Source organism: Lonchura striata, chromosome 10 (assembly GCF_046129695.1).
Source record: "Lonchura striata isolate bLonStr1 chromosome 10, bLonStr1.mat, whole genome shotgun sequence".
Classification (NCBI taxonomy): Eukaryota; Metazoa; Chordata; class Aves; order Passeriformes; family Estrildidae; genus Lonchura; species Lonchura striata.
Genome location: NC_134612.1, coordinates 22,425,998 through 22,443,147, shown reverse-complemented (window position 1 = coordinate 22,443,147; position 17,150 = coordinate 22,425,998). Strand labels below are relative to the sequence as shown.

At 42.2% G+C, this 17,150-nt stretch overlaps 1 protein-coding gene across 1 annotated transcript in view; it reads left to right on the top strand.

Annotated features, from left to right (window-relative positions):
- FNDC3B (fibronectin type III domain containing 3B) overlaps positions 1 to 17,150 on the top strand; it is a 188,074-nt gene that overhangs the window by 149,624 nt on the left and 21,300 nt on the right. The window contains exons 20-23 of the mRNA XM_021548251.2: positions 1,303 to 1,416; positions 3,671 to 3,820; positions 7,382 to 7,662; positions 14,920 to 15,132. Coding sequence (XP_021403926.1) covers positions 1,303 to 1,416; positions 3,671 to 3,820; positions 7,382 to 7,662; positions 14,920 to 15,132 — 758 coding nt within the window. The remainder of the gene's footprint in view (positions 1 to 1,302; positions 1,417 to 3,670; positions 3,821 to 7,381; positions 7,663 to 14,919; positions 15,133 to 17,150) is intronic.

Below are 17,150 nucleotides of genomic sequence, written 5' to 3'. Positions count from 1 at the left end.
TGTTTTGTGGGTTTGGTTTGGAGGTTTGTTTTTTTTTTGGGGGGGGGGTTGGTTGGTTGGTTTTTTTGGTTCTTTTTTTTTTGGCAGAACAGTTGCAATGCATTTCTGGTTCCACCCTTTGTTAAATGAAAGGCTGGTTCTGCTTTGGCTGTGTTTTGCTACCAGGTACAAAATAGGGGAGGATGTCCTCTACCAGATTTTTCCTCAAAAACAGCAGAAGTCAATAAATGACATTTTTTGCCATGTACATGCTTTGTAACACAAAGCAATCAGTGTTGGCCTTTCTTCAATGGCAGATACTGACCCGTCTGCTGAAAAGTTTTCTGGGGGTTCATAATTTCTGTGTTGTTTGGCCTTTTTGTGGTGACTCATTTTTTTCATGCTCACTAGTACTGCATTACAAAATAAGTAAATATCAGTGTTTTTCCTCTAATTTCTTCCAAGTGAAGCTCCTTTGTTCTGGAGAACGATTTCTAATTAACTCAGGGATGTACTGAGCAAACTTCACTCTTCCACTCAGGAGGCCTCAGAAAGGCTGTTTCAGTGCTATCTCCTGTCCTCGCACTGCTGGCTGAAGCCAGGTTCCCAGACTGCTGAAAATTGGCTTTTTTTGTTTTGCTAATCTGCATTTAAATTATTCTCCTACCACGGGCTGAGAAGTTGTCTGAGCTGAGCTGCCCGTGGAGCGGAGCGTCCGCGGCGTGAGCGCAGCGTGTCCCTGCACGTTGTGCCAGGCTGGGGCTCCAGCACACCCTGTCCTCTTACAAGTAACTTGGGGTACATTTTTTTTATGTAAAAGAAGCTGGAAATGGACTCCATATGTGCTTTGGTCTTTGTGCTCCTCTTTGTATCCATGAGAAGCTGGTTTTGGTACATGAACATGCTGTGCTAAGGTAAGGCAGAGGGGCACAAGCTGTTCCTCAGTTACTGTGTGTTCATTCTCACTTTTGGGCAAATTGGAGGTGGTTTCTGCTTTCATGAGCACTTGCTGCCACACAGGAGGATGCACAAAGGATGCACATGCTCTGTGTTTGTTCCTGAGCTCACCTCACACTTCAACTCTGAGTCATTTGTGTGAGCTCATCCTGAGCTCTGGTGGTTGGTGCCGGGTGTTGAAAGCCCAGTCTGCCTTTGAGAAAGTTTAGTGTGCTGAAAAAGTTCATGTGCTGTTCTTGGAAAGCTCTTGAGGGCTTTGAGATGGGTGTACACCTGTATATTGGTGGTAATAATAATAATAATAATAATAATAATAATGTTAGTAGTATTATTATTGTTATAATAATAATTATTGTTCCTCTCTAGTACGGGCCGTATTCGGAGGCCACAGAGGTCACCACAGCAGCAGGACCACCAGGCCAGTGCAGAGCACCTTCCCTGTCCTTCCTGTCTGACACACGAGTCCTGGTCAGCTGGGAGGTGAGTCAGGTGCCCTGCTTGTTTGATTCTACCTTGCTTCCACTTTGCTCAACACAGAACTCAAAAGTGAGCTGGAGAGCTCTTCACTGGTCTGGAGCTATCTTTATATGCAAGGAAATCCTGTGTAGAAACTATGCTATTGTAGAGAAACATCTTCTGTACTTTGCTCTGAAGAATTACATGAAGTTGGTCATGAGTATTCCAGACCAGGATTCAGACCCAAGGCCTCCTGCACTGGCACCAGATGATGGAAGTGCTCTCTGCAAGCTTTTAGCACATCAGCATGTTCTCAGCTGGAATTATGAAGACAAATATTGGATTTTGGCTGAAACTGGAGTTTCTGAGATGGAATTAACTCTCCATAAATGCTTATAATGCAGGGCTTTTTCCCCCTGAAAAGTTGTTTGTATCTTTCCCAAATATTTACTTTTATTTCAGTTTGTGTGCATTCCTCCTCGGTTCTCCAGCATCTTAGGCATTGGGCTCAAGATAAGTGTTAGCTGAAGTGCTATGGGGATGACTGGTGCCATTAAAGAAAAAATGTTGTGTAATTAAGGCAGAAAAGAAAGGATGTTACTAGAAATAATACTGTGATGTGGTTCAGTGGGGCTGTAGTTCTGCCACAGACTTTCAGTGAAAATCTAGCAGCAATCCCAGCCCTGCTTCTATTGGGCTCCTCCCCAGAAAAATGCCCGTTGAGGAAGAAGTCACTGACATTCACAAGATGCTCAAATAAATTGTGCTAACATCTCTAGATACAAACATAATCTGCATTTAATTTAACAACAAACAGGTGTATTTGGTGCAGTTTGGGGCTGTTAATATTTTTTGCAGCTAGAAATTGCACTGAACTTTCAAATGTTGCCTTTTAATGGTCAGGGATTTGCTCTCCTCAGCCATAAAGCAGTGATTCTGGTAGGTTCTCTATTTATTTGAAGGATATGTTTGTTTAACTAAAAATGAAGCTGTGGTTTGCAGTGGTTATGTTTTCTTAAAGAGTGTCATTTTTTGGCTGATATGAATTAGAAAGAAAAACAGTGAAGCACTGTGGAGTGTGGCTGGAAGGCACACTGTGGTGCCCATTGTGATGCTTTTTTTTCACATGTTGTTCTGAAATCTGGCTTAGGAGCTCTGAATGGTCCTACTCAATGGTCCAGCTAGAAGCTCTGAGGCAGAGCCAGAGAAGCTCCTGTGCCTGTGCAGGGTGGTCACTGTTCTGTGCAGCAAGGCTCTGGATCCGTGCACTGGAAATTACATCTTGACTGCCAAAATCACAGAACCCGTGTAAGCCACACTTCTGCAGAGCAGGGCTTCCCTGAGCTGCTTCAGGCTGCACAGTACAGCTCAAGGTAGTTCTGTTAAAAACACTAGATATTTTGGTTTGGGAACTGTGCTGTTTTGCCTGTTTTGCCTAGCACATTCAGGCATTGAATTTGTGTTCCCCTAAATAAAGGGATTGCTGGAGATACGAGGAATGGGATAGGTTTAGATTAGATATTTGGAAGAAATTCTGTGTTGTGAAGGTATTGAGACACTAAAACAGTTTGCCCAGAGCAGCTGTGGTTGTCCCATCCCTAGAATTGTTCAAGGCCAGGTTGGAAGGGGCTTGGAGCAGCCTGGTCTGATGAAAGTGTCCTGCCCATGGCAGGGGTTGGAATGAGGTGATCTTGAATGTCCTTTTCAACCCAAACCATTTGATGATTCTGTGGTCCCATGGGAGTCTCATTGTGGATGTGAACGTGCCAGGATCACCCTCCCAGGTCCCATTCTGGCACTGATGGGTGACTTCCACGAGAGCCTCAGGCCAGCTCCTCCCTTCCTGAGTTGGTTCTTTTCTCAGCACATGAGTGACTGCTTCAGGCTCCAAGGCAAGTGCTTCCAGAGCTGTGTTTTGATCTCTCAGGTAGGCTGCACTAGATTGATGCTTTTTTTATGTTCTCCACTGCTGAGCTTCTGCCAAGCCAGTGGAGAGACAATTTATTCCTGAATGTCCTGATGGAAGGCAAAGTAGCTGTGTACACTCATTTCTCTGAATTTCAATCAGGTAATTTTTGTGCAGAATTGTCCTGTTTCAGTAACCTCTTAGGGAACATTAACTCAGTACATTTCTATTTGCAGCAGTAATGGTGTATTAATTTAAAAACAAGGGTGGTTGTTGGGCTTTTTTCCCATGTACTTCATTCCTTCCCCAGTGAAACACAGCGATCCGAAGTGCTCATTTCTGAACTGAACCACATAAATATTTGTGTTGCAGAGTCCTGAATGTTCTGGTACTGACATCTCTGAATACAGATTAGAGTGGGGAGAAGAGGAGGAATCTCTACAGCTTGCATATAGTGGCACAGAAACCTGCTTTGAAATCGGTGACTTGTCAGCAGCAACGCATTACTGCTGCAGGCTACAGGTATGGCAGGGCTGCATGCATTGCCCTCTGAGACCCAAACAGAGTTTCCTTCCACTGCTGTTCTTATTTTTATCATTAGTCCCCTCTGAAGTTATGTGCTCTGTAAGGCAGGTAGGAATGCACATTTATTTTAAACAGTACAGACTGATGTGCTACTTAAAAATTGCTCGTGTTGTTTCATTGCTTTTGGTGACAATGCTTGTAACAGCCACCTTGCCCTCTGAAACCAAAACAAAACGGTAATGGTGTAGAAAATTTTAAAAATATATAATTTTCTTCATGGTAAGGAGAGGTAAATAATACCCACCTCCCAACTGGATATTTAAGATTTCCCTGGCTTAAATAATGAATTCCAGCACCTGTTTAATTTATCAGGTAAGGCAAAGCAGCTGAGTAAATTCCTGTGTATACAGGAGATGGTACCTGCCAGAAAGTGAGTTCCCATCTTTGCCATTTTGTCTCTTAGATTTGTGAGACTGGATCTCATCTAGAATCTTTACATGATTTCTTTTTCTTTGATGTACTTTTCTCCTATATTTTCAGTAAAAAGTAGCAGTTAAAAAACATTTTGCATATCTGTGTGAAAGTAAAAAAACAGGGCTTTTCTTCTTTTTTCCTACTGATAAATAAATGGAAGGTAAAGCAATCTGGGAGTGAAGTAGAAATATTTTTCCTAAGATACTCTTCCACAAGATACATTTGTATGTGAAGACAGAACACCCTCAAATAACCCAGCCCAAATGCCCACCCAGCTGGTAACATGTGGACCACCCAGGGTAATTTCTTTGATCAAGGACAACATGCTTCTGTCGAGTGTTTCCTCCTTATATTTTTTTTTTTTTTTTTTACCAGGATATTGAATTTTTTTCTTTTTTTAGGGAAGAAGGTTTGGAGGAGCTGGCCTGCAGCCCAAGAACTCAGGCCCCACAGCTCCAAGGGCACTCAAATGTATTTTGTGTCTTGGCCAGAGCTGGTCTGTGCCTTGCTCTGGCACTGGGGGGGAAGGAGAACGAGGGAATGTGTGAGAGGCTGGGAGGTGTGAGCCAGAAAGTGCCTCTTGTTTCTGCAAGAGGGAGAGCATTCAGCATCTGCTGGGCAGGGAGGAGACTCTGAGACCACTGCTGTGGGGAGCCCGAGGAAAATTTTGTGCTAAAAATGGAGCCAGCCAGCTGTATGGCATCTTTGATTTCCAGTGGGTGCTTATTTCGAACTACCTGCCACAAAAATGTTGCACAAATCTACTCAGTTTTTAATGCAGCCAGTATAATTTAATCCATAGGCAGAAGTTACAGGAAAGGCACAACAGCAAGAAGATATTTTATTGAAGTCCATCAGTGACTCAGGTATTACTTTTTGAGAGCTTCATCCTCTGGATCTGATCCTCTGTATTATGTGAAGAAGAATGTCTTACAAGATACACTGTAATCTTCAAACAGTTACACAAAAATCTCCCCACAAAGTGGATGTAACAGGCAAAGAAAGAAAGCTAAATAGTGTTAGAAATATTAGTTTATTTTATCTGTTACCAGATTTAACAGAAAAATTTTCTTTTTAAAAATAAAGATCTCCCTAACCACATTTATTCAGCCTTCTAATAAACACACAGTATTGCTATCTCAATCTACAATAATTAAATAAAAAGGAGAATTGAGGAATCAGGCATATCTAACTGCAGGGCAGACAATTGTCGTTACCATTGCTCAAGTTTTTTCTTGCAATGAATATTCCTGAAAACAATAGTGGTTTCTGCAGAGGGAAATACTGTGTCATTTGGGGGTGGCAGGGGAAAGCAGCTAGGCAGCAAAGCCCCATCAGTTATGGTGATGAGATTGTTCAATAAAGCAGTTAAGAAACACCACTGACAATAAATGGCTTGGAGCAAGATACAAATGGTCAAACACTGGTTTAGAGGCAAGACAAATTATATCATTGGCAGAGCACAAAACAGGGCTCACTTCTAACAGCTCCAGGAGCGCTGCATTAAATAGAAGATTTCCCCGGAGCAGGATTTGTTTTGAAGGGCTTTTTAAAGGCTGACAAATGTAACTTTATTATCCCTTTCTTCAATTGAACAAAACGTCTCCTGGAAAAAAACAGAACATGGCTTTGTGTTTGTATTATGTAGAGTAGAAATAAGTTACTCACTGCTGTTAAGCATAGATTAGAAATCAAACAATTGTTTGATGTGTCCTGTCATTGCCCTCAGAGTCCTGCTGGCATCTTTGTGTAAGCCTGGATTTTTTGAATAATTGTAACCTGATGGGAGACTCTGGGCTAAGTTTTCCAAATGTAAAGGAAATGTGGAGGGTGCTGGGCAGCACTGAAGCTTTGTACTTTCTGGACTCCTGGTGTAGTTTCTCCTGCACCATGTTCTGTGAGCTGTCCCCATGCCTTGTGTGCTGGCAGGATGCTGGGCTGTGTCAGGAGGATCCAGGAAGGTGGTTTTGCCCATTACATGCCATTCCTGACAACCTGGAATGCTGCATCCACTGTGGCTCCAGGCTCCAGGCTGAAATAGGGATGTTCAGATGAGATACAAAGAAAAAAATACCACTGTGCAGGCAATTAAGGATCTAACAGTGGGCCAGAGGGGCTGGGCAAACTACATATGTGGAATTTGTCAAGACCCAACTGGGAAAAAAAGCCTGAGCAGCCTTGTCTGCACTGTCTGACCCTGGCTGGAGTTGCAGGTTGGACAGGATGGGTCCCACAGTCCCTTCCAGCCCTTGTGGGTTTGTGATCTCCTGAGGAGGTAACATTAGTCATTCCCTAGGCAATTCCAGTGCAATGGGTACAGCTTTTGCCACTGGCTGAGCATCAGCTGATAAAACCCCAGGCCTGTACAGCTGTGCAATGTTGGGCTTGCTAAGACAACAACCTCTAATTAATGGGCAGAAAAGGGCCAGGTTTTGAAACTTGGTTTCCTCTGGGATTCAGGATCTATGGTTTAGGATGAGAAGCTTGATAAATTGTTGGTCTCCTCTTTTGTGGGAGATAATCAACTGTGTGCTTTGGTAGTGGTTTGGTTGTGAATTATGACTTTTCCAGCTGTAATGATTCTGTGATTCTGGGGAAATGTTGAGTCATAGGTTTAATGCTGTATTCTTATTTCAGAAGCTTTTTGGCATTAAATTAGTTATCCACTTTCCAAATTAGGGACCAGGGTTGTTTTAATGAGCCAAATATCCCCTATCTTTAGGGATATTTTGCTTGCATAAAACATCTGTTGGGCCATGCTGCAGTGTACTGGGTGGCTCAGTAATGTCACCTGTCACTGGCAGCATGACTGTGGCATTTTCCCTTACCAACCAAAGTTTGCCACTGATAAAGAGGGAAAAGGGAAATATTCTCCATTTTTTTTGAGACATTCCTGAGTGACAAAGGAAGATGCTAATACTCCCTAGGATAGCAGAGGTATGAGTCGCGCTTTAGAGAGGAAGCCAGCAGTGCATGTCCTCTGAAGAATTCATGCACCTCTTCCAGGCTGCACAGCTCATCCTTATGAACTTGATAGACATGTGAAGGAGAGCACTGGTAAATGTGTTTTGTTTTCACACGCAGGCCATGAACCAGGCTGGAGCTGGCCCCTACAGCGAGCTGGTGACCTGCAGAACCCCCGCGGCCGTGCCCGGCGCCGTCTGCGCCCTGTCCGTGCTGGAGGACGAGCACGTGGCTGCCTGCCAGCCCTCACCCTCCGTGTGCCTTGTGCTGGGCTGGGAAGAGCCCAGCAACAACGGGGCTGAGATCACATCCTACAACATCGACCTGGGAGATGTCAGCATCCCCGTGGGCAACGTGACCAGCCACGTCATCGAGGGCTTGCTGCCCGAGACCTCGTACCGGTGAGTGCAGCACGCAGCTCACACAGCTCAGTTTTGTCAGAATCTGAGCTATTGATGATTCCCAGATTGTAGAAAGTCTCTGTCTTTCTGCCCCGCTGCCAAAGCAGAAGCCATAATTGGTCTGTGCTGGTTTCCAGGTTGTTTATTCTGTTGATCTCTCACATGTTCTGCTGCCCTGCCCAGCTCTGTCCTGCAGGGCAGCGTGTGGGGCTCTGCCCTCAGTGGGATGTGACAAACATTAAATACCAGAAACTCCCTGGGCTGGATTTACAAGAACGTGCCAATATCTGTCACCTATGTTGAACAGTGTGTCCCCAGCCTGAACCAACAGGAAAATGCCAACACCACAGCGAGACATGGAGGGCATGAAGAAGGAGAAAAAGGACAAGGCACACCAAATTTACTCCAGCTTGTCCCCTTTGGACCCCTAATTTAGAATCCTAAAATTTTACTTTTGCACCCATGCCACACTTAATTATTACTGATATCAAACACTCAGAGCTTGTAATTCATCCTGTAAGATTGAAAACTCTTTTCCATGGGCAGAGATCACAGCCAGTGTCTCTGGGGGCTCTGTCCAGGGGGGTTCCTGAGCCCTGCCAGGGTCCCAGACCTGCCAGGGCAGCCAGAGGGAAGCCCTGGATTCCCACAAGCTTCACAAGGGAAATGCTCCTGGCGTGGAGAGAGCCTTGAAATGCAAACCTGCAACCCCAGCAACCAGCCTAGGAGCACAGGAATCTGCAGTCATTCCTAAGTGGAATGGTTTGTGGTAGTTCGTGTTCAAATGTTGTTTTCTCCCACCTTTTTTCCTCATTTCCCTCCTCTCCTTGCATCATCTCTGACCTCTCCTCCTTTTTGAGTTGCTCTTCTAAGGTCAGGTTACAGTGGTAATAATAAATTTAAAAATAAATAAATTTTAAAAATAAGAAATCATTAAAATGACAGTGTTACATCTCATGGTTTTTTTCAGCTACTTTGAAGTACTGTTCCAAGGGATTAAATTATTAAGTTATTGATCTCTGAGCAGGGTTAGCAATTTTCACACAATGAACTTTTATTTGTATAGCTACAGCTATATTTTGTCTCTGCTATATGGAGATTAATGAAAACATGATCTGAATTTAAATTTAAAAATTTAAAATTTATATTACTTCAGAGTCTAAATTGCTAAGTGGCATTGCCAAAATTTTATTAGTTTAATGTTCAGGCTTATATGTTTTCTCCTTAATTGCTAATTAAGAAAGAAAAATGATTCCATGCAGGCAATGAACACCAATACAACAGAATATGTGACAAAAGAAATTCTATTGTAAGTACTGTTCTAATAAATACCTAAATTTGATCACAGAGTTGCACAGAGTTGTAAAATAAGATGTCATAGACTTCCTGTAACGTTTTTCTTTTTTTTTTTTTTTTTACTTTGTATTCAAGGTCACAGCCCTACAGGTCTTGAATGATAAGCTCGTAGTTCAGATTTTATCCTGCACTCAAGAAAAGAGAACTTGTAGCAAGGATACAAATACACAGACTAGAAGTTATTTAAAGTGAGGAGCACACATTGCTTGTTCACAGATCATTCATGTAAAGCAGAAGAGTTTGTTTGTGGATTGGTCACCCAGCTGTGGAAATGCATCATCTTTGGGCAATCTCATATTCCCTGGTTTCTCCTCAAATATTTGTTCAACTAAGACTCAAAAAAGCTGAAAAGGGAACTTTAAGCAACTCACTCAAAAGAGAATGTGCCATTCAAATTCTTCACCAAAGTCTTACTTCAGTCTCTTTTTTAGCTGGTTCTTGATTGTCTACAGCTTCCTTAAGGGAAATATCTTATTCAAGGCTTAGAAACAGAGATTGGAATGATATTTTTTGAATTCTTGTTCCATTAATTTGTAAAAAGCATCATATTAAATCACATAGTTTTAGTCAAGGATTTGTCCTGTCATTGGTCCAAATGAAGCAGCCCAAGCCACAAGCATTAACTGTTCTAAATATAGTTATATGACTAAGTTCCTACTTAAAAAAACCCACTTGAAGCAACACAGACCAGTGGATGGCTGATCAGAAGTAATAATGCAGGAAAGCTCTTTTGTTGAACGAGACAGAGAAAGAAACCCCAATTCTTACATCTCATTTCTGTAAGGGAAGACAAGTTACTGCAGTTGGATTGCAAATGCACCTCATCAACAGTTTGAAGTATTATTTTTATAATCAGAAATAGATTTGATCATTAACTTTTTCACTGATATTTTTTCTTCAAGCATATCTTGACACCTGTCTTTGATCAGGGAATGTCTGCCCTGATAAATCCTTAAGGAACAGGATTATCAGGCTCTGTGCTAAACACTGGTACGTTTTCTGCCCTCCCTGGCTGAATCAGAAGAATGTTTCAGAACATCACTGATCTAATTCTCTACATTTCTCCACTGATGAGTTGTCTTTTTGTGTCAGTTTTGTTTAACACAACTTACTCTTCTCAAGTGTTTATTCCCTGCTGTGTTTAAAAACAGTGAACATATTTTTTCCTAGACTAAACAAGCCAAGTACTACTTGTTTGAGGCTCTGAACTCCCTTGCCAAAGTTTCAGCAGAATTTGAAGTAAATCAGCAGAAGGTTTATATGTTTCAGTTGAGTTGGAATTCCACTATCAATGTTTTTGGTTATGAGAAACCAAAATTGAAATCAGATCTTGGTTATTAGGAATCCAGCAAGTCCAAAATTGGAAATTTAAATTGTTTTGGATTTGGGGGTGATTGTGAAAGCCTGTCCATGTGGGCCCACCCTGCTAGCTTGGGTCTGGCACTGCTTTGCTTCCAGCTTTTCTGTGGGAATGGCCATAAGAGGGGCAGCCCAAGAGCACACAAGGGAACTCCAACTCTGCAGAGCTGGGCTCCGGGCTGACAAGTTGGGTGCTTTGTGTCTTAGCAGCAAATCCAACCAGCACCCCATGAGAAGGATTTCCATCCCAAAATGCATTTAGGGCAGGAGGAAGTGGAAGATGCCTCTGTCACACTGCGAGTGGCCATGGTAGGGTTGAGTCAAGAGGACTGCAGCTCACACTCAGCCCAGCTCTGCTGCTGCAGGGAGCAGATGCCTCCCCAAAGCTCTGTGTAAACATCCTGGCTTGTGGGCAGCTGCAGAAATATGTCTGAGTTCTGCAGTCTCTCTGCTTTATTGACATAGCCACGAAGCTCTGGAAACTCAGATTATAGGGTAATATACTTGGCCTGGTTTTCTGTGAGCTGATGTAACTAGGAGTGAGTTAATAAATATTCCACAATAAATAAGTATTCAACAGTCACAGAAACACCAATTTTCTATTACAGTCTGTTCCCAAGCTTCGCTTAACACATTCCATAGATAATTGTGTTCTGCTTTTGAGATACTTCACTGCAAAACAACTTCCAATTTTTAAGGATGCTTCTTCTCTGAAGTTACACAGTGTACAGAAATATATAGTAGCATTGTTAAATTTCAATAGCAACACTTAATTTGGTTTAGGAATAAAAATTCTATAAATATTTTGGATTTTTAAACTGTATCAAGTGAAGGTTGGGTTGGACTTGATGCTCTTGAAGGTCTCTTCCAGCCTAGTCATTCTGTGAATTCTGAAAGATCATCCAAGATCGAGAGAAAAATTCACGTGGATGCTCAAATTAGCAAAGTTTAAGCAGGCTATAAAACAATATCTATTTCAGGGTGTCAAGCTAAGTTTTCTTCCAGGAGTCTTGAGTGGGGATTTGTGGGGCAGTGGGTGATTGCTGTTCATCATTCCAGGCTGCTGCTGATGGTGGAGGATGCTGCTTCCCCTCCCCTTTGGAAGTCCATGGGCATTTTAACTCCCACAGGTTTCCACAGGCACATGTATTGCAACTGGTGGCATTCCTCTTATGGGAATGAGGGAATCAAAGTCTTCTCATGTCAGACTCTAAAATTAATTCAAAAGTTGGTTTTCCAGTTTGTTGGAATACTATACAAAGGATTTTGTGACCAATCTGAAAATAGCATCCTGTTTAGTGTGTTTATTTCCCTGGGTCAAGAATCTTTTAAGAGAGAATGGTCTGTTAAAGATCATTTTGTGGTTTCTCAATTTGCCTAGTCTGATTTATTATTTTTCTTTCTAAATGTTTAAAAGTTGTAGTGGGAAAATGTGAGAATGAATACAAATATTATTGGTACAGGGTCTGCAGAATTAGGCAGTGTTCCCAAATACAGTCTTTATATTTTCAAAAAACTTGTTGTCAAATTGTGATTGTCAGATTGTTAAACCATCTTTCTTTCCAAGAGATTGTTTGGGGTATTTTCACTTAGAAACCATTAGTGGAAGAGTTGAAAGGAATTCAGGAAGTGCTTTTACTGCAAATATTTCTACTTGTCTGTACTATACTTTTACAGGAAAATAGAGTTGATTTTCCCCAGTACCAGTCCTGTAAACAGGAATTGGTTTCCAGTTAATTGTGGATATTCTCTTGCCCACCCTGGCTGGAAAAGCTCACTGTCACAGGCTGGGGCAGGGACACTGAAAAGCAGCTGAGCAGGAGCAGAGATGGGGCAGTACAAGGTGCTCTCCCATCACCATCTGCTCTTCCCCCTTCTCCATGTGGTCCTTTCTCCCTTTTCTCTTTCCCTTCTTCCTCCTCCCCTTCCCTTTTGACTTGCCAAGGCCTGATCCCCATTGAGCAGACACTGCTGGGTTTCAGAGGGATGTGACACCAGGGTTTGGGTTGCACTGCCACGTGCACAGGAAGCACAAAATTAGTTGTTTGTATGTGTCTGATGAAGTTCAGGCCCTGGGAATGATAGTGGCAATTTACAGAGCTTTATGGTGGTGCAATCAGCAGAAAAGAGTGGCCACAACAGCCATGTTAGAGTTGAATAAATCAATTCCTGCTTTCCCAGTGTCACAGTTCATTTGTAAAGATGCTTGTCTCTATTTTAAAGCTTAAGAGTTTCCATCAGTCTTACTGTGCTCCAGAGTCAGGAGGGGAGTGTGTGTGTGCATATTCGTGTGATTCAGAAGGGGGGAGCAAGAACTCTGTGCAGCAGAGGAAAGCAAGAAGAAAAAAATGAATGAAGAGACACATTTTTTGCCTTGTGCCAATAGCTGGCAAAAGTAAGACAAGGAAGTGCAGGTTTCTGTGCATGCATATAGCTTATAAGTGTGATATTGGAGAGAGATTGATTTCACTGCATGTTGTCAGGTGTGGTAGCTGCCAGCTGGAAACCAGCTGAGGTTACAATGCTTGAGGAGAGGAGAGGCTTTGTTGTTACTGGGACTTTTAAGTAATACCAAGCAAAACAAAAGGATATATACTCTAGAGCATGCTGCTGTAGTCAACCTGCAAAAGCAGTAGTAGCATTTTGTAATACAGCTGTTACTGTTAAGTGCACATGCTAATGGAGAGCTTGCTAGAATCCAGTGAAAATTCAGGCAGGCTTTGGTTTTTTTAATTGGAAATACCATTAAATATTTATGATAATGACTCTTAAATGTAAAGCAAAACAGTTGCATAATATGAAGTAAGATCAATGCTTATATTAATTACACTTCTTCAGATACTAGGAAAGCATTTTGTTCTTTCTATGTCAAATGCTTGCAAGCAGCAGTTGAAGAGGGGGCTCCCTCTAGATCTTTGTGCCATCTCCACCCTTAGGGAAGAAGAGGGGGAATGTAATATTATAAAGTGGTCAGGATGCATTTCCTCAAGCCAGAAGGAAGGTTAAAGGGGAAATGCAGCTCCACACCAAGCAATATATTACCCCTGTTAATGGCTGGGTCAATAAGCAGAGTTTTAAGCATACATTTGCATATAATTGTATACACACTACATTCTCAGTGTGCAGTGGCTTTAGCTGACTAACCAATAGATCAGACTTCATTATTTTGCAATATGTTTATTAACAGTGTAGCCTTTTATGTTCTTGAAAGACAGAAAATACAGTTTTGGGTGTTTTTTCCAATGGGGAATACTCTCTGGAGAGGCTTTTTCCCTATCCCTTTAACATTCTCCTTTCCTGATGGTAGAGCTGAAAACTTGCTGTTGAAAGCAAAGTAATTTTTCATACGTTGTTTGTGTGAACTTGCATCACTTCGTGTTCTTCAGTCAAAATAAGTAGCTTTGCCAAGCAAAGACAGTTCTTGTAAAGAGTCTTTACCCATGAGAAAACACAAGGCTGCTGTGTACAGGATTTCCAAAGTAAATGGCATCTCTCCAGCTAACGAAACTCAGCTCAACTATCTTAAACTTAATTAGTTTTCTCCATCCTGATTTTTCATATTTAGTCTTTGATTTAACAAACTTCTTAAACCTTTCAGGCTCATCTGTAGCAATATTTCTATTTACACAGTCCTCAAAATTGTTTGGAAATAGAAATTTCCCACTTTTGTTATGGTGTTGTTGAAGTTAATACCATAGTCAAAGACTCCTTACTTATCTTAGTGATAGACTAAGGTGCAGACAGATAAGAGAAAATCGAAAAAGCAGAAAGCAGGGGTCATTATCTTAAGAATTAAATGGAAGTTAAAAGACTAGCTCAGTCTTAAGAACAAATTCCAGCTGCTGTGACCAGGCAAGTGGTCTGCTTTTCTTCTTGATGTCTTCAAGTGGCTCAAGGGCCATTGTCCATCTTGTGAGGGCGACTTGGGTCCAGCATTTATTTGATCTAATGGATAGTTCACTGGCAGTTTACATTTCTGCAGTTTGTGGCAATGTAGGAGGTTTGTGGATTTAACCTTCTTCATTAGTTCCTCTCAGCAGAGTTTTCTGTGCTTAAATAATCTGCTTTTTGTGACAATGACAGAACACTGTCTTTGGGGTGTTTGCCAACATGGGGATGGGTTTCATGACACTGACCCCTGTGCTTTCCCTGAATGATTTCACCTAAATTACTCCACAATCTTTGTTGGACAACCAGAACACACTTACGCTTTTTATTTACTCATGGTTGGGCACTTGACGTTTTCCAGGCTGTGCTTGTCCTGTGCTGCTGCCCCTTGTCCCGAGCTGTCACCAGGTCCTGGGACCCAAACCTTCCCCTCTGCCTTGCTGCATTTCTGACATTTTCACTGCACTTCTTACAGTCTAAGCAGGATGATCCCTGTTGTGCTGACAGAACCTTCCAGGGTGCCACAAACAGCCCTGGGAGCTGGGGTGGCCAGGGATGGAGCAGGCAGCCCCAGAAGGCTCTCCTGCCCCGTGGGACGTGTTCATATCAAGAAAACACTTCATTTAACACTCATGTTCCTGCTGTTTGTTTCAGGATCAGGATCCAGGCTGTCAATGAAATTGGAGCTGGACCTTTTAGCCACTTTATTAAAGCAAAAACCAGGCCATTGCCACCCTTACCTCCACGGCTGGAGTGTGCTGCAGCAGGGCCTCAGAGCCTGAAGCTGAAGTGGGGAGACAGCAGCTCCAAGCTTCACTCTGCTGATGACATGGTCTACATCTTGCAGATAGAGGACAGAAATAAAAGGTAAGAGAGATGAATCTTTTCCTTGTGCAAGTGAAAAAGAATTCTGATTCATCATAATGCAGTTGTGAGTGAAAGAAAAATTCTGTTTTCCTGATTGCTTCATGCCTACCACTATGTACAAAATACTGTTTTTAATAGGCATTCTGTGCCTGTAGTCTGAGCAGGTTATGCAGTAAAGCTGTGAGTGATACAGAATCATGGAATCATTAAGGCTGGAAAAAACGTCTAAATTGCTGAGTCCAACCATTAACCTAACACTGCCAGGTCTAACAGAAATCAATCCTGTACTGGTGACATTTCAGCAAAACCCTCGCCTCTCTGCCAGTAAATTTAAAATCAAGTTTCATGGCCACAGTGCTTTATCTCTTGGAATATATGAAATAAAGATACTGCACCCAGCTTGCTGTGTTTATTCATAAAGCCAGATGTATTCACAAATCAGATGTCTAGGTAAGGTAAAACTGAGCAGAACAATGTCTTTTGGGCAACCTGGTGGTCTTGATTTTATGGATGCAATGTTGTACAGCATTAAAAAATACAAGCTTGGCATCAGCTTGGTAGCTCCACAATAATTTTGAAATAAGGTGTGCAAGAAAAAAATATATTTGTTTAAATTAAACAGTCAGTGCTAAGCAAAAACTGTCTTCCCATGTGAGCTTTGTATGAGAAGATTTGCTAATGTATATCCAAAGTTGTGATGAGATATATTCAATTAAAAAAGGGAAGGAAAGAAAGACAATATGCAAGTAATGCCTAACAGTCTGAGCTCTTCAATGAATAAATATCATAGATGGTTCATAATTTACTAAGAAACACTCTCAACTACTTCAATTAGCTAAAATAAGTGACTTATCGAGTACATAATCCTTAGAGACCTTCAGCACAGATCATAATTTGATGTAAATTAGCACAGTTCCTTTAATTCAAATAGAGCTATGCTGAGTGTATGCCAGCTGAAGATCTGGCCCAAAAGCTCTAATTTTAAGTAATAAAACCACCATGAATAATGCCTTAATACCCCTCAGTATTTCAACTGTACTGATGGAGAGTGGGTACACTGTATTAATCCTGAGAGGTGTCCAATGAATATAAATACCCATTTGAAAGTCTGACTGGTGAAAACAGTTCCCTCAGAGTGCAGTGATGCTTGGCAGGAGCCCATCACCTGCAGCACCCTGGGATTCAGTCAGCTCTAAAGACACATCCAGCAGGCTGCTTTGCTTTGCTTTCATGTAGCACTGCAGGTAGGATGGTGAAGACCTGTAAATTGTTTTTAACCTGTCTTTATCCTGGGGAAAATAGGAAGTTTGCTTGTAAGAATAAAATGTTACCTCGCAGCAGGCAAGGAAGGGATTTTTCCCCCTTGCTTTGGCACACAGCTTTGGCATGATCCTTTGCTTTTGCCAAGCTTTTTCCACTGCAAATGGTCTCTTATGAGCTTTTAATTGGGAGCCATTTGGACTTGATACTCTGCTGGATCTTCTTAGCTGTGAATTTGACTTAGAGTCCACATGAGCTCCCAGAGATGCAGAGAAATTGCTGCTTTACATTGTGCTGTCTGCTCCTGCTTGAACTGAGCCATTCTGTGAAATTCCTCCTTTTGGTGGTTGGGTTTGGAGCAACTAGCCCACATAATTCCTGAAATCAGCCAGGGGTGGTGAATCCATCCTGGTGTGGGCACAGCAGAGGAGTGGATGGTGCACTGTTGTGTGTGAGAGCAGCTGGAGCTGGCATGTCCTGGCCATAAGATCTGTTTATTTGTTCTCTTTTTGCTTTCCCTTGTGTGCACTGATGACAGTGGGAGATGCCCCTGCAAAGCCCAGCTCTGTACATCCAGGAGAGCTGTCATCCCTGCTGAGCAGGGAAGGACAGCTCACACAGGAGCTGGTGGAGGCAGCAGATGCTTACAGAGGGAGAAGTCTTCCCTGAGATTATTCCCATTAATTAAACTCTCCTGGGACTGAGGGGTTGCTCACCCCCTGTGTGTGCTTGGGGAAAATACTGGAGTGCAGCTCTTT